The sequence below is a fragment of the Carassius auratus genome, chromosome 27, assembly GCF_003368295.1.
Source record: "Carassius auratus strain Wakin chromosome 27, ASM336829v1, whole genome shotgun sequence".
Classification (NCBI taxonomy): Eukaryota; Metazoa; Chordata; class Actinopteri; order Cypriniformes; family Cyprinidae; genus Carassius; species Carassius auratus.
Genome location: NC_039269.1, coordinates 6,612,119 through 6,635,672, shown reverse-complemented (window position 1 = coordinate 6,635,672; position 23,554 = coordinate 6,612,119). Strand labels below are relative to the sequence as shown.

The following is a 23,554-nucleotide window of genomic DNA, read 5'->3' as shown; positions in this document are numbered from 1 at the left end:
TTATCGATGGAAAGGTCCAAGACTCCTAAATAGATATTTTACCAAACTTTTTTGTCAAAGATCAAAATAAATACTGTAATATTTTGTATAGAGAAATTGAATCCTGTTTTTAAACTTTACTTCTTTTTCTTTTCTTCAATGCATTATGTCCACAAACAATTTCCCTCAAATTCTCATTATGGTAAAGGAAAAACAATAACAACAATACACACAGTATATAAAAGTTATCCTATTACTTATGCATTAAAAAAACCTATACATTTAACTAGAAGAATGAACAATTCTAAAGCGATTTTTAAAACTTGATGCCTTTAACTTTGTGTCTACAAGACAATGTAAATGATTCCACCATAAACGTGGCCAACACTCTTTACATGTCATTTGTTTTTACCCAGAATTCACCAAACGTGCTTTTAGACCCGAGTAGAAACTGATTCACTCGCACAGTATAAACCTGATTTAACTGACCAAAACCAAAAGAAAAGTCTATTTTCCATATAGTCTTTATTGGTATGGTTTGTTTACATTTGTACATCCTCATTACCAGCTAATGATGTGTACAGACACACAGATGTTCAGTGTTAGAGACGATTCACACACAGACGAGTCTCAAAGAAAAAGAGCTGCAGAAACCACAAAGACCTTCCTCAAACCAGTGACCAAAATATATTCAGTTCATACTGTACATTATACTACAAAGACTCGCCCAGAGGAACAGGAGAAATGGGATTGATTTTGATCATATTGATAGTTACAGTATCTAAATAAGGCCATTTTATCCTCTAAAACCCAAACTGAGTGTTGAAGAATGATGCAGGTTCAGAAAAAAGTATCATTCCCAACAAAAAGAAATCTGATTAAAATGGGCATTTAAAAAATGTGAAAAGTATATCCGACTGGATTTGAAAACATAAATAAAATCTTAAAACTATATGCAATTTTTTAATTCCATTATTGTAATGCATTTACGAAATGAGATATTTTCACGTCAGATTATGTACATTTTAACATGCATCTATAAATTCCTGTTGTGTCCTTGATTATGATATTCAGCACATCTGAAATTAGCCTTACAAACAAACAAAAAAAGACATTAAAAAATAAAGTTTTCATAGACATCCATAAAATTACAAAGATTAAAGATTACAATAAATAAAACATTATTAAAAATGAGCCTAAAAAAGCAAGATGAAAAGTTTTTAAATGCTGAAATTTCGAGTCAGTTCCATGTTCACAAACACAGACGATCAGCTGTAACATAAAACTTCAGATTTCATGTTTAATGATTAAAAACAGATTGCAGACGATGAGATTATTATAGATATTGACTATACAGATATAGCCATAAAAATATCACGTTTTCCAGCAGTATTATAAGATGCGTAAAACAAGATGCATTTATTTGAGAAGCAAAAGGATGTATTTTTCATACCTCACTGGCAATGTTAATAATTATAATAATAAATATGATTATTAAAAATAATAACTTGTAGTTATAGTAATAATAATAACTGTTTAAAATAATAAATAAAAGAAAGAATTTGGCCATAAAAAACTAACTATACAGTAAATAATTATAAAGCTATAAAACTGTAACAGACATTCGTAAAATTATATTTGACAAAAGATCAATAAAACATGTTTTTAAGAGGAAAAATAAATTGGTAACTGTTCCTAGAATGGAATATTTATTTTTTAAATAATATATTTATAATAACTTCATAATAATAATGATGAAAATAGCTTAATAACTATACTAAACTCTAAATTATAGCTATAACATTCTAATTAACATTCAAAAATAGTTGATAAAAGATGACAATAAATAAAACATTTATAAAAGGAAAAAGAAATATTGGGAAATGTTCCTCAAATATCCATTTTTATAATTCATATATATATATATATATATACACACACACACACACACGGTTTTAATTTTTAATTCTCAAGTAAATGCATCTTGTTTTAAGGATGTGTTTCACATGATATGTTTTCAATCATCTGCAGCAATTCTTTCAGTCTCTCATCTTTTTATCACATATTTTAACAGTATTCCACAGTATTAATTTCATGCAATCACGGGCAGGAGTTCATATTGCATAATGAGGACGCTCCACGCTGGACACATGTCTAGTGCATTATGGGTCGTCAACAAGACGTCTGGATTCACAAACACACACTTGGTTGTTCTTGAGGGGAATCGATCAGGTAGAAGAGGAACAGGGTTTTTGTCTGGAAGGATCATCAGTCCTCAGACGAGCCGAATCCATCCTGGAGAACAGCAAAACCTCTTCAGACCCACAGAGAGACGTCTACTGAACATCCAGATTACTGACAGAGACAGAGACAGATGTTCTTGAAAACTCTGCATCTGCTTTGCACACTTGAGTACCGTATTTTCCGGAAATAAGAGGAAACATTACCGTCTCCAGCCGCCAGAGGGCGCTCTATGTCTTCAGTGTAGACTAGCACTGAGCAGCATAGAGCGCCCTCTGGCGGCTGGAGACTGTAATGTTTTCTCTTAGTTTATTTCTCTTGGTTCATGTTAAATTAATTGTGATAAATAAGTCGCACCTGACTATAAGTCGAAGGACCAGCCAAACTATGAAAAAAAGTGTGACTTATAGTCCGGAAAATACGATAAATGTGCTGCAGGTGTGAGATTCATATGCATGTTTACTGTGGTGATTTCTGGCAGACGTCTGGCTCCTCCTCCTCCTCCTCGTCTTCTTCTCTCTCTCTCTTCACCTCCACCTGCACAGTGATGGTCTGCTGCTCTTCCTCATGCACATCCACCACCTCATGTGTCCTGCCAAAACAAGCACATTTAGATAGAAAAACCCACACACACACACAAAAAATCTTCTTACTCAGTTTTTTTGTTTTGTTTCCCAGTACAAATATCTAAACATTCTCACATAAAAATACATTTAAATGAGAAACAAAATCTTAGAAAAAAATATGATATGCTTGATTTTTTTTTTTTTACTAGAGCCAATGTAGTCTAAATAAATAAATAAATAAACAAACAAGTAATTCAAAAGCAGAAGTCGATTATTTTCCTGCCTCACATACTGAAAATAAAATGCATGCAAAGTCACAGTTCAGTATGGTTTGTAAATAAAAATACAGTCATGCCAGTGAAGCTCACCTTCCCTCAGCGTCTTTCAGAGACAATGTGTGTCTTCTGGGAAAACAATAGAGAACAAAATCCAGGTGGTGAGAAAATAAACAGCCTTGCTGGCATTGTACTGCCTCATAATACACATTACAATGCATTGTATAAACTTATAAATAATTACTATTACTTACTACAATAAAATACTCGTCTATTCATTGTTACACTTTTAGAAAAAACACTTCAGATGCAACAAGGAATCTGAAAGCATTATAATGCATTTTAATTTTGGTTACAATTATTTGTGAAAATATATGATGCATTATAGGTCACATTATGAATGCCTTTATAATGCATCATACACAAAGGCTTCAAGTAAAGTGTTACTGTTGCTTCTTATTTAGTGAGTGAATATGAAGTCATGTCTGTAAACGAGGTGATTAATGTCGACCTGTAGCGCGGCTGCTCTGTGGTGTCTGACGGAGAGCATTCTGGGATTGATATAGAGGTGTTAGAGGACAGAGTTGTGGCCACAGACGCCGTGGTCGCTTCCTCGAGCGACGGAGGAGTGCAGGACTGCCGACCTGAGAACATTAATAAGCAAATACTGTTTGGTCTTTTGTGCTCAACATTCAGGTCTGGAACATGTGGAGGATGAGTAAATGATGACTCAGAATTTTCATTTTTGGGTGAACTGTCTCTTTAAGTGAACATTCCATCTTAGCACTGTGCGAACATTTTGGGAATGTTACTTTTAAATATTTAAATGTTACTTTTAAATGAATATTCTGAAACTAGTAGTGAAATAAATAAAAAAATTTAAAACCTAAAAAGGTTTTGGGGGAAAAGTTATATGATTAAAAATATAGAATATAATATAATCTCTGAATTCAGAGGAAAAGTAATAAATGTCAGTTATAAACTCATAATTGCAATAGGCCTATAAAATCTTTGAATTCAATTAAAAAAGTAATAAATCTCGGAGTTATAATCTTGGAATCACAATATATAATCTCTGAATTCAGAGAAAAAAGTAATAAACGTGAGCTGTAATCTCAGAATCACAAAATATAATCTGAATTCAGAGAAAAAAAATCACAAGATATAATCTCTGAATTCAGAGAAAAAAGTAATAAACATGAGCTGTAATCTCAGAATCACAAAATATAATCTGAATTCAGAGAAAAAGTAATAAACGTGAGCTGTAATCTCAGAATCACAAAATATAATCTGAATTCAGAGAAAAAAAATCACAAGATATAATCTCTGAATTCAGAGAAAAAAGTAATAAACATGAGCTGTAATCTCAGAATCACAAAATATAATCTGAATTCAGAGAAAAAAGTAATAAACGAGCTGTAATCTCAGAATCATAAAATATAATCTGAATTCAGAGAAAAAATTACAAGATATAATCTTTGAATTCAGAGAAAAAAGTAATAAACAAGCTGTAATCTCAGAATCATAAAATATAATCTGAATTCAGAGAAAAAATTACAAGATATAATCTTTGAATTCAGAGAAAAAAGTAATAAACAAGCTGTAATCTCAGAATCATAAAATATAATCTGAATTCAGAGAAAAAATTACAAGATATAATCTCTGAATTCAGAGAAAAAGTAATAAACGAGCTGTAATCTCAGAATCATAAAATATAATCTGAATTCAGAGAAAAAGTAATAAACGTGAGCTGTAATCTCAGAATCACAAAATATAATCTGAATTCAGAGAAAAAGTAATAAACGTGAGCTGTAATCTCAGAATCACAAAATATAATCTGAATTCAGAGAAAAAATTACAAGATATAATCTTTGAATTCAGAGAAAAAATTACAAGATATAATCTTTGAATTCAGAGAAAAAAGGAATAAACATGAGCTGTAATCTCAGAATCACTGAATATAATCTGAATTCAGAGAAGAAATTACAAGATATAATCTTTGAATTCAGAGAAAAAAGGAATAAACATGAGCTGTAATCTCAGAATCACAAAATATAATCTGAATTCAGAGAAAAAATTACAAGATATAATCTCTGAATTCAGAGAAAAAGTAATAAACGAGCTGTAATCTCAGAATCATAAAATATAATCTGAATTCAGAGAAAAAGTAATAAACGTGAGCTGTAATCTCAGAATCACAAAATATAATCTGAATTCAGAGAAAAAATTACAAGATATAATCTTTGAATTCAGAGAAAAAAGGAATAAACATGAGCTGTAATCTCAGAATCACAAAATATAATCTGAATTCAGAGAAAAAGTAATAAACGTGAGCTGTAATCTCAGAATCACAAAATATAATCTGAATTCAGAGGAAAAAAATCACAAGATATAATCTCTGAATTCAGAGAAAAAAGTAATAAACATGAGCTGTAATCTCAGAATCACAAAATATAATCTGAATTCAGAGAAAAAATTACAAGATATAATCTTTGAATTCAGAGAAAAAAGGAATAAACATGAGCTGTAATCTCAGAATCACATAATATAATCTGAATTCAGAGAAGAAATTACAAGATATAGTCTTTGAATTCAGAGAAAAAAGGAATAAACATGAGCTGTAATCTCAGAATCACAAAATATAATCTGAATTCAGAGAAAAAGTAATAAACGTGAGCTGTAATCTCAGAATCACAAAATATAATCTGAATTCAGAGAAAAAAAAATCACAAGATATAATCTCTGAATTCAGAGAAAAAAGTAATAAGTGTGAGCTGTAATCTCAGAATCACAAGATATAATCTGAATTCAGAGAAAAAAGTAATAAATCTGAGTTATAATCTCGGAATTGCAAGATATAATCTCTGAATTCAGAGAAAACAGTAATAAATGTGGGCTGTAATCTCAGAATTGCAATAGGCCTATATAATTTCTGAATTCAATAAAAAAAAAAAGTCAGAATTGATTCCCTGGCGCAAACTAACTTCTATGCAAAACAGTCCTTCTCAAAGGCATGCACATAAAGAAGGCAAGCAGGATAATCACCATGGTTTTCCAGCACGGGGAAGCTGCACGCTCCTCTCAGATCATAGATTTTCTCGTCTCTCTGTAAGGGAAGCTGGCTGGAGGACCAGGCCGCTCCGGGGCCGCTCAGCACCACACGGCCCTTCTTCACCGGAGAAACCTTCAGCGCTGGACAGAGCAGAATCAGACTTCTGTTAGATCACAGCGTCTCCTTCAGCTCTTATCACTACAGAGCTTCTGAGAAACTCACAAGAGCTCTTCTTGAACACAGTGCTGCTCATGAACCTGAAGAAGCGGTCAGCGTAGAAGTTCGGACGGTGGACAGAAACAGTGTCCTAAGAGATTTGTATGGGATTAATATGAAGTATGTTTTATTGGGGAAGGAGGGTCATGTACAGTAGATGTACAGTATCAGACATGATGTGCACTAATGCTCTGAGATGGCAGACCGGAGGGTTAGGATGCATTATAACGGTCAAGAAGATGATGATGATGATGATGATGATGATGTATCTGTGTGGGTTTCTCACCCCGTCATGCACCAGAGCCTTCCACGTGTGTTCCAGCTTCTTTACGAGTCTGCAGAAAAACACCAACATCAGCTTCAGAGTGTCCTGAACTTAATGCAGTCTTATAAAAACTGTTACATAAGAGCATAAAACCAGCCCAAACGCTAGAGAAGATTATAAAGCCATGCGGTTCATCATCTGGAGCTGGAGGAGATCTCAGCAAAAGAGCACAAACACACACTAATGGAGAACCAAAGAGAAGCAGGAGAGAAAATACACAAAACAAAAATAAATTAAATTAAATTAAATAAAATAGAATTTTTTTTTAAATTAATCACTCCTAAATAAATAAATTAATAAATTTTGCATTATTATAATTTTTTTTAAATACTCACTTTTTCAATTTCGCCATAAAAAATTGCAATATTAATATTTCTTTTTTTATTTAATATATGACAAAATAAATAAATAAATAAAGGTCAGATTTACATAATGAAGAGCCTTTTTAATTAAATTTAATTATTTTAATAACAACTACAAGGCACAAGCACTGTGTGAAATATGAAATACAATTCAATATATTGCCACAATTTTACCAATAACTAAATAAATAAAACAAAGGGCCTGAATTCAGATTCCTCAAAGGTAAGCAATTTTTTTATATATATAATATATATATAATTATTTTTACAGTAATTCCAGCCACAGGACACCTGCACCATAAAACACAACTTAAAAAAGGCTTAATCGGCTTAAAACAAATATTGCCCCCCCCCAAATAAACAAATAAATACATAAACAAGTATGATAGGTTAATAGTTAATTTTAAAATATAATATTTTTAGACATCAGAATATATTTTAAAAATGTTAAATGCACATTTTACTTCAATCTCCTGAATAAGATATAATTTAATTCCTTATATAATAAAAAAAAGTGTATTTAAATGTTAAATCTTTAGCAGGTTTGATACTCATTTGGTACCTCAAATATGACGATGGAAGAAAAAAACAGCTACTATAGTGGTGAAAAAATAACTTTAATCTAATAAAAAACTAAATGAATAAATTGTATTATTCACAAATCACATTTGTAGCTCTCGAAATTTACCTGTGGCTGTAACTTTATTATGACTAATTTATTTTATAGTCTCATTCAGAAATCATGCAAAAGGAAACTAAGCAGTTTTACTATGATAAAACCATGGTTTATGTTTGTAAGGGTTGTGACATGCACATCTTTTGTTGAAGAAATTGTGTCATCTATAGCAAAAAGGTGTCCAAAAATGAAAGATTAAGTGAATATTTGAACGAAATGTTTGGTCAGTATCCTAAACAAGGATTTGATTGTCCTGTAAGTATAACAGCAGCAATCACATGGCATTTGTAATAACATGTACATAAATTGTTTATTTTGTATTTGCCTACATTAGGTATTTTAACAGTGTTATTATTAACCAATCATTATTGCCTCATTATTTTATTTTATATAATGCATTTTAAGTCATTTTAAAGGCTATTGATGGCTTAAGTCTGTTTTATAGCAACAACAACAACAACAAAAATATTACAGTATATTAATACTTAAGAAAAAAGCTTTCACAGGAATGTGCATGAAAGTGATAAACCGCCTAGTTTTCACCTTAATGATTTATAATTTATTTTAATATATATATATAATGTATAATGTGTGCATTGTAGCTGACACCTACATGAACAATTACAGATGTTTTTATGACTATAAGTCATTCTCTTCAAATGCTACTGACGTTAGTAAAGTGTATAACACTATCGCATGTAACTTTAGAGACGGTCCCTAAATTTGAGACTTGAACATCCAATGTCAAGCCAACTTGTGATGTCATGAATCATGTGACTCTCTCTGATTCAGAGAACAGATGATTGTAAAATGGATTGTACTGTGTGACCTGTAGGACTGCAGGATGTCTATGATGCCGACGAAGAGCAGGAGTCTCTCTCCTTTCCCACTGACAGCTGGAATGCCTCCCATCCTGGAGAGAGAGAGAGAGAGAGAGAGAGAGAGACAGCAGAGAATCAGTGTGTGCTGCTGCGTCTCATCACACTCTGGGAGTTAAATCAGAGACACACACGTGTCTTCGGTGTCGATGGAGTCTCCACACGCCGCTCCTCCCTGAATGGACTCCATGGCGGTGGAGTAAAGCGCTCTCTGTGCGGCCGGTCTCTTCTCATCGCTGCTGCTCTGAGATCCCTCCATCTGCTGCTCGCGCTCCGCCTGATCCAGATTATGAACCCCCAACAGCAGACTGTAGTCCATGATCTTAAAACTCTCCAACACCTGCACGCACACACACACACACGCACACACGCACACACACACACACACACACACAGACACACACACACACACACACGCACGCACGCACGCACACACACACACGCACACACACACACACACGCACACACACACACACGCACGCACGCATGCGCACACACACACACACACACACGGACACGCACACACACACACACGCACACACACACACGCGCACGCACACACACGCACGCACACACACACACGCACACACACACACACACACACACACACACACACACACGCACACGAACACACGCACACGCGCACACAGACACACACACACACACGCGCACACACACACACACACGCACACACACGCACGCACACACACACACACACACGCACACATTTTTACAGTGAAATGTAACAATTGTAATATTTATAATAATAATTATTATTTTTATTTTTATTATTAATATATAGTCATATGGTAATATAAACACAAATTTTTGGCCAAATCATACACAGGCATGATTTTATTTTTTATATATATTTTAAATCACAATTGCAATTTTTAAATAACAATAATAGCAATAATAATAAACAAATTTTTTACAGTAAAATACTAACAATAGTTATATTTATTTTGTTTTTATTTAACCATATTTATATCATTATTTAGTAGCAATAATAACGATGATAATAATAATAACAAAGAAAAAGAAAAGTGGGATTTTTTTAGTTTTTAATTGCATGTTAAAACAGAGTTGCACATTTTGAAATAAAAATAAATAATTATAATTAATTAAATGTAAATAAATAAATGAATGTTCAGATTTGCCTACTGAATAGTTTTTTTTTTTAATTAAATGTAAAAATTTTATTATGACACTATTTTATTTTACAGTGAAATATTACAATGGTAATATTTATTATTTTGTTTTTATTTAGCAATGTATGTTTATTTATTTGCAATAATAATAATAAATAATTATAATTATAATAAATAAATAAAATAATAATTATAATAAATAAATAAAATAATAATAATAATTATAATAAATAAATAAAATAATAATAATAATCATAATAAATAAATAAAATAAATAATAATTTGTGTCAACATTAATTTCAGTTATGTTATAATTGCAACATTTTGACCTCAAAAATGTGTAGCCCAACAATCAAGAAAACCTGAAGATTTCGTTTTAAATCACAATTACAGTTTTAATGGTAGATATCAGAGTTGGGTTCCTCTTCCTCTCACCAGACAGTCTCTCTGGAGCGTCTTCAGCAGGGCGTTATACGTGTCCACGTCCAGCAGGAGTCCGTCCTGAACGTCCTGCATGAAGTCCAGGTCTTTAAAGGTGGGCTTGGACTTCTCGCGCTCTTTCTTGGACGCGCGGCGCTTGTATGTGGAGCCCTTCAGGTCGAACTTGAGATGCATGCGAACGATGCGCGGCAGGATGTTATTCATCACCACGATACGGATGTTCTTCCCTCCGGACTGAACGCAGTACAAACCGAAGAACTTGGGCAGCAGTGTTCGGGGATTCTGGTTCAGGTTCTGAGACACCAACAGACAGATGAGCCTCATTTAAAGAGATTGAATGATTGAAACCACTGCTACATGAGCAGAGCAAACTGAGGCGTAATCATGAGGTCAGCTGATTTCTGAATCAAAAAATCAAATAAAAAAATATGGATATGCAAATGTTTTTGTTTTTAAACCGTTGAGGGTTGCATGTACTGTTTTAATTATTTATTATTATGATTTTTGCGCGCCAAACTGACCCCGACTAGTTTTAATACAAATCATCAATATCACACTGTGAAAAAATAATAAAGTAACCACCATTGCAAATAGCAAACAGATCAAAACAGTTTTATATCATAACAAAATTATGACTTAACAAAAAAATAAAAAATAATTACAAATATAAAACTAATAATAAAATGAGATAAATCTGTATTTAACAATATTTTAAAAAGAATAAAAAATTATTATTATTATTATTATTATTAATTTATTATTAATTTAATTATATATAATCAAGCACTAATTTGTGGCATTTAAAAATGATTAGAAAATTTTATTTCAATCATTAAAGCAACTGATAACTCTTTATTTATTTATTTATCTATCTTTATTTTTAAAGTTTCATACATTTTTTTGAATTTATATATTTAGTATTTATTATTTGTTAATCTGTGTTTTTTTCTATTTTCATCTATTGAATGATACAAAAATAATCTAAAACATTTAAAAAAACATTTTCATTATTTGAAATAAACTAGTGACACTAGTGTTTGTGTGTCTGGCTCACCATGTAGTATCCTGGAAGCAGCTTCTGCAGGAACTCAGCCTCTTTGTGCATCACGGTCTTCAGGATGAACTCATCGTCTCGAGTGACGTAGAAGATGGAGCCGCTGGCACCGGGGTTGGAGAGCTCGATCAGGGGCTCATTACAGAGAGAGTACTGCGACAAACACAGAGACGCTGCATTTATTCTGATGAATGAATAAACACTGATATGATGCAGCTCTCCACTGAGTCAGGCTTTATTTATGTGCATCAACATCTACTTTTATTGCATGAAAACAACAACAACAACAAAACAGCGTCTTATGTTCAAAAGAAGAAAGAAAGTCACAGATTTGATGTAGAAATAATAAACGTTACAAAGAAATGGAAAGAGACACACCAAACTAATTTTTAATTAGAAAAACTGAAACGTTTCTTGTAAAATGTGCTTCAATAATTTAAAAGCGTACAGATTTCGAACAGTGTTATTTGAATAACAGTACGACACTGTTTTAGTTTTTATTCATATTTTTTATTATTTTGTTTTGATATTCTCTGTGTTGAGTTTAATTAAGGTTAAGGTTTTAGTTAATTGGTTGTGTTTTTGTCATTCATAATTTCCTTTAAAATTAATTAACTAATGTCATTTTAGTTAACTATGAAAATCCTAGTTTGTAGCATGATAGAATATCTTTAACTGTGTGTAACATTTCTTAAAAAAAAAGAAGAAGCAACATTAGGGCTGGAACCACACACACACACACACACACACCCACACATACACTCACAAACACCCACTCACACACAAACACTCACACACGCGCACACACGTGCACACATTCACACACAAACACTCACACCTGACACACGTGCACACTTTCACACACAAACACTCACACACGCGCACACATTCACACACAAACACTCACACCTGACACACGTGCACACTTTCACACACAAACACTCACACACGCGCACACACGTGCACTCATTCACACACAAACACTCACACACGCGCACACACGTGCACACATTCACACACAAACACTCACACCTGACACACGTGCACACTTTCACACACAAACACTCACACACGCGCACACACGTGCACACATTCACACACAAACACTCACACCTGACACACGTGCACACTTTCACACACAAACACTCACACACGCGCACACACGTGCACACATTCACACACAAACACTCACACCTGACACACGTGCACACTTTCACACACAAACACTCACACACGCGCACACATTCACACACAAACACTCACACCTGACACACGTGCACACTTTCACACACAAACACTCACACACGCGCACACACGTGCACTCATTCACACACAAACACTCACACACGCGCACACATTCACACACAAACACTCACACCTGACACACGTGCACACTTTCACACACAAACACTCACACACGCGCACACACGTGCACTCATTCACACACAAACACTCACACACGCGCACACATTCACACACAAACACTCACACACGCGCACACATTCACACACAAACACTCACAAAAGGATGCACCTGCACACTCGCGCACACACACACACACACAAGCATGCACTTGCAAGCACACACACACACGCACACACACATAAACGCACACAAGCATGCACAAACACACACACACAAGCATGCACTCGCGCACACACAGACACAAACACACTCACACCCACAAGCACACACACACACACACACACACAAAAACTCAGTCACTCACAAACTCACAAGCACATGGACACAAAGCATGCACTCGCACACACACACACACAGATGCACACACACACACATGCACACTCACGCATGCACACACAGACACACACACACACAGACACAGACACTCACAAGCACACACACACACAAGCGTGCATTTGCAAGCTCACACACACACACACACACACACACTCTGACACAGAAATTCTCATATGTTTCTCATAGATGTTTTTAAACAAAGACAGAGAGCTGATGGTGATGACGCTAAATGTGACCGTGATGTAGTTTGTTCAGCTTTTCACATCAGCCAATTATATTTAGTCTTCAAGAAAGCATATTCCTAATGATGAACAAAACATGCAAGGATCATAGTTTTGTTGCTCACCAAGCTTATTTTCAAAAGGAAGAATGCTAGTGTTTTTGGTCAAGAGATAATATGTAAATAAATAAAATCTCAAAATACTAAAGACCTCCTCTGCATACAGATATGAAATAGTTATTAAAGTGTTATTAGTGAAGGAGAGGCCGTGTTTGCGGTGTGTCTCACCAGATAGTCGTCCGGTCGAATCCCGAAGAGCTCTCTGAAGTAGCGGAAAGCCACCGGAGCGTATGTTTTAAACCTGAAGTCTGGATAGTGATGCGCCGGCGTCAGATTACTGCCTTCACTGAGAGACACACACACACACACACACATCTGGACCAACTGACCGATGATTTCAGATTTCACTAACTAACCCTTTTTACTGCAGAGTGGAAGAATCTTCTTTTCAAAGACAATCAAATATCACGTGAATACACAACTGCTACATGCATTTTCAAAACTCAGAAATCACAGAAATCCAGGAAATGCACAAACGAAATGCCTCACATCTCTTGCAAAATGAAGAAAATATCACAAACACATCTCAACTAAAGCAAACATCTTTGCTATGATATCCATTTCTGTGTGTTACATAGAGAACTGCGTGTTGTGTTTTACAAAAGAGTTTTATGAAATCGAAACTGAGTCAAAGACTAAGAATTATTATATTGTTTTGTAGATTTGGTGTGTGTTTCTGCTGTTCGTGTGTCAGCTTTCAGTTAGGGTTAGCTGCTCAGCCCATGAAGCATTGCAAATGATGTAATAAATCAATACACAATATAAACAATCAAAAGAATCAATAGTGCAATATAAAAGTAGACATTACATTTTTTTCTCACTTTGTATTTTTGTCTGTAGTCTGGTACAAATATATATTTATAAAAAAACACTTGCTTGAAAAGATAACTTCTGATGAAAAGGTTTTATGGAGAAAAAAAAAATACATCTGCCAGTGAGGTCAGAAAAATTATCTTAATTCAAAGAGAAAACAAAATGATTTTTCTGACCCAATGGAAGATATTTTTTCTTGTTTACAGAAAATCTACCTTAATTTTGATAATTGTTTTAGAAAGACTTAATATCTTCCTAATAAAAAAAAGCATTACAAAGTAAATATATCTTGATTTATAAATGTCTAGTTATTTGTAGTGGAAAATAATTGAATGTGTTTTTGATTTGTGTATGCATTAGATCAATTTATAGATTGTAAGAATAAAACTATTAGAATTAATAATTAGAAAACATATACAGTACATATGTAAATGTATATATTTCAAGTTTATTGTATATAGATGGAAGGATGGGTGGGTGGATGGATAGATGATAGATGATAGATGGATGGATAGAGGTGTGGATGGATGGATGGATGGATGGAAGTGTGGATGGATGAAAAGGTGGATGGATGGATGGGTGGGTGGACGGATGGAAGGGTGGGTGGATGGATGGATGATGGATGGATGATAGATAGATGGATGGAAAGGTGGATGGATGGATGGATGATGGAAGAGTGAATGGATGGATGGATGGATGGATGATGGATGGTGGTTGATGGATGGACGGTGGTTGATGGATGGATGGATGGAAGAGTGAATGGATGGATGGATGGATGGATGATGGATGGTGGTTGATGGATGGACGGTGGTTGATGGATGGATGGATGGATGATGGATGGTGGTTGATGGATGGATGGATGATGGAAGAGTGAATGGATGGATGGATGGATGGATGATGGATGGTGGTTGATGGATGGACGGTGGTTGATGGATGGATGGATGGATGATGGATGGTGGTTGATGGATGGATGGATGGATGAACAGATGGCTTTATCTCTCTGGTGCAGCAGACCTGGGGAAGAAAATGCTCTCCACCACGTAGAAGTCTTGCATGAGGACGTCACGCTCAGGTTTGGAGCTCAGGTTACCCACAGTGTAGCCGATTCCCAGCTGAATGGCTCCTCTCAGAGCAGACGAAGTCGTCTGTCGACACACCACACGAATAAACACTTCTGACAACCCCGACACACACTGACACAGAACAGCATGGAGACGGATACACGCGACCAACACATCAACTATACGTATAAAACCTGTGTAAGAATGTAATATTTCTGGTAACACTTTATGGTAAGACTTTATTTTAAAGTGTCCTTGTTACACATTACAGGTACTTACATATATAATAACAATAAATTATGCATAATTACATGCAAGTACCTCTTAGCCAAACCTTACTCGTAATCCTAACCATATAGTAAGTACATGTAGTTCATTAATATTACTCAGTACTTAACTGTGTAATTACACTGTAACAAGGAAACCTTCAAATAAAGTGTAACCCACTTTAATTTAAGAACCAATTCTCTGTATTAACTAGTTGCTTATTAGACAATGCATAGTAATGTTTTAATTCACTGAAATTATTGTGCATAAAATATTTAGACTTGGCAATTTTTATGTCAATAAATCATGCTTTATCACACTGTACGTGTATATGCAATATGCAAAGAAGTCAAAAAGTTGTTTTTAAAATCCTAAAGCTCCAAAATTAAATTGGGAATAAATCCCAGATGTCAATCATGAACACTTTCAGACCACGCTGTATATATCAACAGGCTGAAGTAAAAGATTGCTGAAGCTGTGATTGAAATGGACCAGATTGCAGCAGTAGATGAGACACAGTGCAGCTGATGTGTGACTGAAGATGCACCTTCTTGTAGGTGGTTTCACCGGACGCATCGACCCGTCTGTGACCGATCTTCTTCTCAGGCCCAGAGCTGGTGTGACACGAGGACGACGGCAGCTGAGAAGAAGAAAAATCACAAATGAGATCTCACTCATAAATCTCTCAATTGTTTCTCATAGACAGCAAAGAGATCGAATGAAGATTTGCTCTCTCAAGATGATCTCCAAATGATCTGAGCAGCTATCCACACGCATCTTATAGCTCTATACTATATGTTTTATATATAGCGTCTTTTTTATTTCTCCTGAGGAGTTTTAGGACAAACATTTGAGATAAAGTTGACAGTGACACTTCAATTAACCTTTAAGAAACAGTTCATCCAAAAATGTTGTTACATTTTTTTATTTTTATGAAATGTAGCATTGCATCAGTGTCTCATCAATGGATGCTCTGGAGTGAATGGGTGCCGTCAGAATAAGAGTCCAAACAGCTGACAAAAACATCACAATAATCCACAAGTAATCCAGTGAACATCTAGAGAAAAGAAAACAAGGAGAAACAAATCCATCATAAAGATGTTTTTAACTTCAAACCTTCACTTCTGGCCAAGATCTGAGTCTATAATCCATTATAACGCTTCCTTCAGTGAAAAAGTGCATCTCCTGTCGTCTCTCACGTCAGAATCCAGACACATATTTGTTTAGAGCTGTTTAAACGTTGCTTGATCTGTGCAGATTTCTCTCCTGATTCAGACCAGAACACTTTCTTACTGGAGGAGAGAAACATCTTAACATCTTTAGTTAAAAACATCTTAACGCTGGATTTGTTTCAGGTTTTCTCTTCTCCAGATGTTAACTGATGGACTGGAGTGCTGTGGATTACTGTGATGTTTTTATCAGCTCTCATTCTGACGGCACCCATTCACTGCAGAGCATCCGTTGATGACACACTGATGCAATGCTACATTTCTCCAAACCTGATGAAGAAACAAATTCATCCTAATCTTGGATGGCCTGATTACTTTTTTTAAATGCCAAATTCTGAAGCCTCAGATGAATGACATTTTCCAAACACTTGAATGCTTAACTCTTCTCAAGACTGCATTAAATAACACTAGAGTTGCATGACTGAATTTTTTTATTTATAGACAAAAATGATGCTTCACCTCAGTCATGCAGGTCTTCTTAAAAGCAGCGTCTGAAATGAGGAGAGGAAGAAAAGAGACATTATAACAAATGCATATCAATAAAAAAATGGCTTTGCTAATAAAACAATTAAAGATAAGCCTAATAACAGTCTATATTGGTGAGTAAGTGTTTATAAATATTTACTGCACAAAAAAAGAGCATGCAATGTTGTCACATGACCTCATTAAGTTGCACGTCTGATCCATTCAAATAAATATGGTCATTTAAATGTAAAAAAAAAAAAAAAAAAAAAAAAAAAAAAACTAAATAATAAATTGTGAAAGAAATCATGCTTTATTTTAATCATCACATAGGAAGTGGAAGGTCAAGTCAGACACATTAATCCAAACAGTGTAAACTGCACATGTTGGGAACTATATCTATATGAATAACTATATTGGGAACTGTATGTATACAGAAAATCCAAACACACATATTGCAGATTCAGAACTGGTACACACTGGTTAATGTGTGAAGATCAGTTCAAGAACAAACGGCAGGAGTCTGCAGCTCTGAGCCTCGCAGCTATTTCACACTGCGCTGTTCTTGCACATGGTTCTGTGTCACTGAAATCAAGGGGAGGGGGCGGAGCTACAGGCAAGTAAACCTGTCAATCATTCCTCAGCATGTGCCGGCACACAATCAAAGCAAGATGACAGAACACAAACGAGAGCTGACCTGCTTTACACCCGAGAGGAGCGAGACTAATTAATAACGGGGAATTAGAGCAGCAGTCCAGCGCTGGAAAGAGTCTGGGACACGGATGAATCTCATCAACACAGGGCCAGGTCATATTTTTAGCACACAATCCAAAGAAATAAATAAAAAAATATGTTTTGCATAAAGACAGATAAAGACTGCTTATTTTGAGACCAATACATTTGTGTTATATCTCTATTGCATATACTGTAATGTATATCACTATATATATATATAAAATAATAAATTATTATATATCAATCATTTATATATATATATATATACATTTATAAGAACATGAAAATAACACTTTGCATAAAGAAAATCAAGCTCATTTTAGGACAAATATATTTGTTTTCATATATATATATATATATATATATATATATATATATATATATATATATATATATATATATATATATAAATAAAACATAACAATAAATGTGTCATGAAAAATAAATATATTATGCTAATATTTTGCTTAAAGAAAATTACATAATAGTAATAATGTATAACATACTATAAAATAAATATAACAATAATATAAATAATATAATAATAAATGCGCTTAAGTGCCATGATAAAAGTGTAACATAGTAATACATACATACATATATATATATATATATATATATATATATATATATATATGTATGTATGTATGTATTACTATGTTACACTTTTATTTTTATGACATTTAAACATTTTCAGTCCAGTGGTGATTCTCTCTAATGTAATGCAACTAATTTATTTACTTAAAATCTGCAAAAATGTTGATTACTAGTAACACGCATAAATACTCACTATTTACAAAATACATCATTATTTTTTCCGGAAAAAACCACAATGCAACTAATTCAGGAAAAATGATTTTTTTTCATTTATTGTCTTCATCATTTATTATATTTTTTCTTCTTTTGATTTTAGGGTTAAATGCGACTTGGACATGTTCTTGAACAGATTTTGTGAGATGAAGAATATCCTCTGTAAAGCTTGAAGTGTGTGTGAGTGTGTGTGTGTGTGTGTGTATTGTTGGCGGTCTCTCGTGGAGGTGCATGTGCTTGAGGAGCAGATAATGAGAGCTGAGGAAACTGTGAGAGATACAGCAGAAGTACAGCCAAACATGCTGAGAAACTCACTCTCCAGAACCAGTCAGAAACACCAAGGATTTACTATAATAACCACATTTACTGCAGAGAGTGTTACTACATTTTCACGCTCCACCAGAACATGTGGAGGTGTTTGTCTGTGCAAAATCTCTCTCTCTCTATGTATATAGATAGAGAGAGAGAGAGAGAGAGAGAGCTATATAGATAGATAGATATTTAATCTCACAATTCTGACTTTTTTTCTCAAAATTCTGAGACATAAAAACAGAAGTGCAAGAAATAAACACAATTGCAAGATATAAAATCACAATTTTAAAAAATAAATTCAGAATTGTGAGATATAAACTCAAAATGTATATAAAAAAATCTGAAAATTCTGATTTGTGACAGAAATGTGCCTCCATATTTTGTCATTTAAATATTCGGTAAACAGTAAATTTCCTGCAGGAGGGAAAAATGTGGTTAAAAAATATGAATACTATATTACTAATATTAATATATATATATAATAATAATATTTGTATTATTCATAGTATAGTTTATGTTTATATTATTGTTGATGTTGTTATTAATTAATGAATTATTAATTATTAATTGCAGGATCATAACAACGATGAATAAAAATAAAAAAGTGGAAGCAATCAGAATTTTTTTTTTTTTTTAAACAAAGTGAGAGAAGATGAAGACCTGAATCCTTGAATACTACAGTACATCACACACGCATTGTTAAAAACTAGTTTTCTTTTCTTTGTTTCTTTTTAAACAACAACAACACGTCAAAGTTGATTATATGAATCACGCTAACAGCAGCGACCGCAGCACAATCTCACATTAACACTGTCAGCGCAAATAACATCACACACACACACACATACTATAGACTTAGAAAAAATATTAAGTTCTCCCTTTCGATTCATTAAAGCTATGAAATATTGTGAAAAGCATTTTAAACAGACATGATGAGACGTCCATAAAACCAAAATAATCATAGTCACATTATCACGGGTATGATATTGTGTATCATCATTACAGTATTTGTTACAATTTAATATTTTTAATTGAAATGTGATCTTGTATCCATGCAATTTACTTTTAAATGGGGGGAAAATGGCTGCAATAAAATAGGAAATAGAATAATTAATTTAAAGTGTTTTATGCTTAAAACAAGAAAAAAATAGACAAATAAACATATATGCAAAAAATAAGGATTATAACATTTAAAATTAAGTTAAAAATAAAAAGTTTTGCTTTACAAATCTCACTAATTATTTGCAAAATATGAAGTGATTTATGCAGTTTTTTGCTACTGTTTCCATATGATGAATAGATTGACTGAATGTAAATCTGACATAAATGAAAGTTTTTACACCGTGATAATTATCTAAAACCCCAAAGTCACCAGAGAGTAGATGCAACTTGTGTAAATGTCTAAAGACGAGTGGTTTCTGCCCAGAAACAGTGCTAGAATCAGTTCAACCCTGAAACATCAGGAAACCCCCCAGCAGAGCGTCTGCAGGTCAGGACACACACTGTCTGAACGCATTAACCTCAGTTCATCATGAGAGCCTGAGGGGACCTGCCTCTGTATTCACACACAGTCACCGAAACCAGTCCAGTTTACCAGAGAACATGAGTCCTTTCAGCCCCTCGACACTCATTCACTTCAGAGATATACTCGTTCAGATATACTTCATTTAACACAGAGGTTTATGAATGAAGTATTGCATTGCCATATTACAGTCAAACCAAAGATTATCCAGACACCTGATATAATTGTTCATATCTGTTTACTAGTAGGTGCAGGAAACTATAGTTCATAAATGCAAGTGAGGATAGAAAAATAAAGTGAACTGTGACATATCATCTTCAGAAAGTGGACGACCAGTAAACACACACACACACACACACGCACACAAACACTCACTCACTCACACAAACACACACACACATGCACGCACACACACACACAAACGACAGTTATCATGCTTTAAAGGGTTAGTTCACCCAAATAGCAAAATTATGTAATTAATAACTTACCCTCATGTCGTTCCAAACTCGTAAGACATTCGTTCATCTTTGAGTCTCAGTTTAAGATATTTTAGATTTAGTCCGAGAGCTCTCAGTCCCTCCATTGAAGCTGTGTGTACGGTCTACTGTCCATGTCCAGAAAGGTAAGAAAAACATCATCAAAGTAGTCCATGTGACATCAGAGGGACAGTTAGAATATTCTGAAGCATCAAAAATACATTTTGGTCCAAAAATAGCAAAAACTATGACTTTATTCAGCATTGTCTTCTCTTCCGTGTCTGTGTGAGAGAGAGTTCAAATCAAAGCAGTTTTGATATCCGTGAACGAGTCAGTCTTTTGTTCGTTATCTGGCTCGGCTCGGTGTTCATCTTCAGTTCTCTCTTCACAGCAGTTCAGTCAGATACTGTTTGAGTGCATGCATTACTCCGGGATATTGGTGTGTTTGAACTCAGAGGGAGTGTCAGACACATTAAAAAAGTTAACAGCTTAAGTCATTTGTGGATTAATGCGTATTAGAGATGTGAACCGTTTAAAACGATTCAGTTCAGTTTGGTGAACTGGTTCAAGAAGATCCGGTTACATCGAATGATTCGTTCGCGAACCGGATATCACAAACTGCTTTGTTTTGAACTCTCTCTCACAACAGACACGGAAGAGAAGACAATGCTGAATAAAGTCTTAGTTTTTGCTATTTTTGGACCAAAATGTATTTTCAATGCTTCAAAACATTGTAACTGTCCCTCTGATGTCACATGGACTACTTTGATGATGTTTTTCTTACCTTTCTGGACATGGACAGTAGACCGTACACACAGCTTCAATGGAGGGACTGAGAGCTCTCGGACTAAATCTAAAATATCTTAAACTGTGTTCTCAAGATGAACGGAGGTCTCACGGGTTTGGAACGACATGAGGGTGAGTTATTAATGACACAATTTAGATTTTTGGGTGAACTAACCCTTTAAGGGTAACACACACACACACACACACACACACATATATATATATATATATATATATATATATATATATATAAATTACATAAATGCATAGCCTATATAAACAATATAAAATTTCTAAATATGTAAAAAAATGTATTTTTTATTTACTGTCTTGGTCTAAGACAAAAGCTCATTCTGATTCTGATATTAATAAAACTGATATTCAAGTCCTGTTGTAGATTGCCATGTTAAAGAATACCATGGTGTTGGGTAAACACAAGGATTTATCTATTTACACACACACACACACACACACACACACATATAACAAATCTTGTCACTTAAAAAAAAAAGTACTGCAGCAGTATCACGATTCAGTGATGAGATCTGATGGTATTGCTTCATGCCATGCTCTGTTCCTACAGCAATGCGGTTTACATGAACATAATCTAAACATCATACCACTCAGAATAAAAACAGTGATTGTATGAAGTGTGAACAGCAAGGTACTGTTTGATTAACATATTCACAACCCTGGTACTGTCAGGTACTTCCAACATGACTGAATCATAAAATCATAATTCTAAACCTGGTATGTTTGTATGGAAAAGCATTAAATCGATGTGTATCAGATCCTCCTCATACCGAGATCTGCGGCATCCATCAGCGCGTCCGCGTCCTCCGCCGCGCGTCCCTCCATCGGATCCGGATCAAGCGAGCCGCGGAGCGTCAACGCGAAGCAAAGCAACGCGGAGCGCGCGTCATGATTCGGGTCTGAGTCTGTGCCCGTGCTCGCTCCCGATCCGCGCAGCAGTCACGTCACCAGAGTACCGCCTTCAACAGTGACGTCAGCCGCCGAGCAATTTACACGTGATGTCATAAAGGCATTTCATTCAAATATGATAAATTTATTTGTATAATTCTTATATTAATAGATTATATTATATATATATATATATATATATATATATATATATATATATATATATATATATATATATATATATATATATATATATATATAAAAATCTATTAATCTATATTAATAGATTTATATTTCTATAAATATATTAACATAAGTCTCAAAATTTCCAGTAAATTAAATATTGAGAGGACAAATTAACAATAAAAAAGGAAAACACCGCAGTTAAGAGCTGAAATAAAATTATATTTAAGATGTAAAATTTAACTTATTTCAGTTGGTTATCAAAGTAACATTAATAATTTTAACGACCAACTGGAAATGAAAGTTAAAAAAAAAAAATCAAACAGTAATACATAAAAAAAGACAAATGCATAAAACTACAATAAATAAAATCAGAACTGAAAGTATTTAAAAAATGCAATATTAAAAATATATAAATTATACTAACATACATAACTTGGCAAAAAAAATTTTTTTTTTTGATTTGTAAAGAGAGAAAAAGTGATTTTCAGCCACCCAGATCATTTTTAATGTATAATGCATTTATGTCAAGTCTTGTGCCTCAGCTATTTTTGTATTTAAGGCTGTAATTTTCAGCAGATATGATTACACTTCATTAATTTAAATAAATACATTTCATTTGATTAATTCACCAAACTTTAAGGGTTTCCCAATATGGAA

General features: G+C 34.0%; 1 protein-coding gene across 2 annotated transcripts; it reads right to left on the bottom strand.

Annotated features, from left to right (window-relative positions):
• Nucleotides 1-1,882: 1,882 nt before the first annotated feature.
• LOC113045236 (phosphatidylinositol 4-phosphate 5-kinase type-1 gamma-like) lies at nt 1,883-22,731 on the bottom strand. 2 transcript variants are annotated; one of them, XM_026205466.1, is made up of 16 exons: nt 22,594-22,731; nt 17,147-17,178; nt 16,006-16,098; nt 15,145-15,275; nt 13,486-13,603; nt 11,217-11,369; nt 10,157-10,456; nt 8,705-8,910; nt 8,522-8,605; nt 6,616-6,664; nt 6,336-6,420; nt 6,107-6,253; nt 3,573-3,705; nt 3,155-3,190; nt 2,684-2,812; nt 1,883-2,334 (listed from the first exon to the last, which is right to left on the bottom strand). In XM_026205466.1, exons 1-16 carry the CDS (start codon nt 22,646-22,648, stop codon nt 2,316-2,318), a joined length of 1,770 nt encoding a protein of 589 aa, XP_026061251.1. In that variant the 5' UTR covers nt 22,649-22,731; the 3' UTR covers nt 1,883-2,315. The 2 variants fall into 2 exon arrangements, with proteins under 2 accessions (XP_026061251.1, XP_026061250.1); XM_026205465.1 differs by having other exon boundaries at nt 1,883-2,274.
• Nucleotides 22,732-23,554: the final 823 nt, after the last annotated feature.

Excerpts from the sequence above, each read along its gene's own strand:
- LOC113045236 (XM_026205465.1), bottom strand. The coding sequence starts at position 22,648 with ATGGAGGGACGCGCGGCGGAGGACGCGGACGCGCTGATGGATGCCGCA. Across the intron at positions 11,370-13,485 it reads TTCGACCGGACGACTATCTG|TACTCTCTCTGTAATGAGCC; the intron begins GTGAGACACACC and ends TGTTTGTCGCAG. Across the intron at positions 8,911-10,156 it reads CGCTCCAGAGAGACTGTCTG|GTGTTGGAGAGTTTTAAGAT; the intron begins GTGAGAGGAAGA and ends GTGTGCGTGCAG.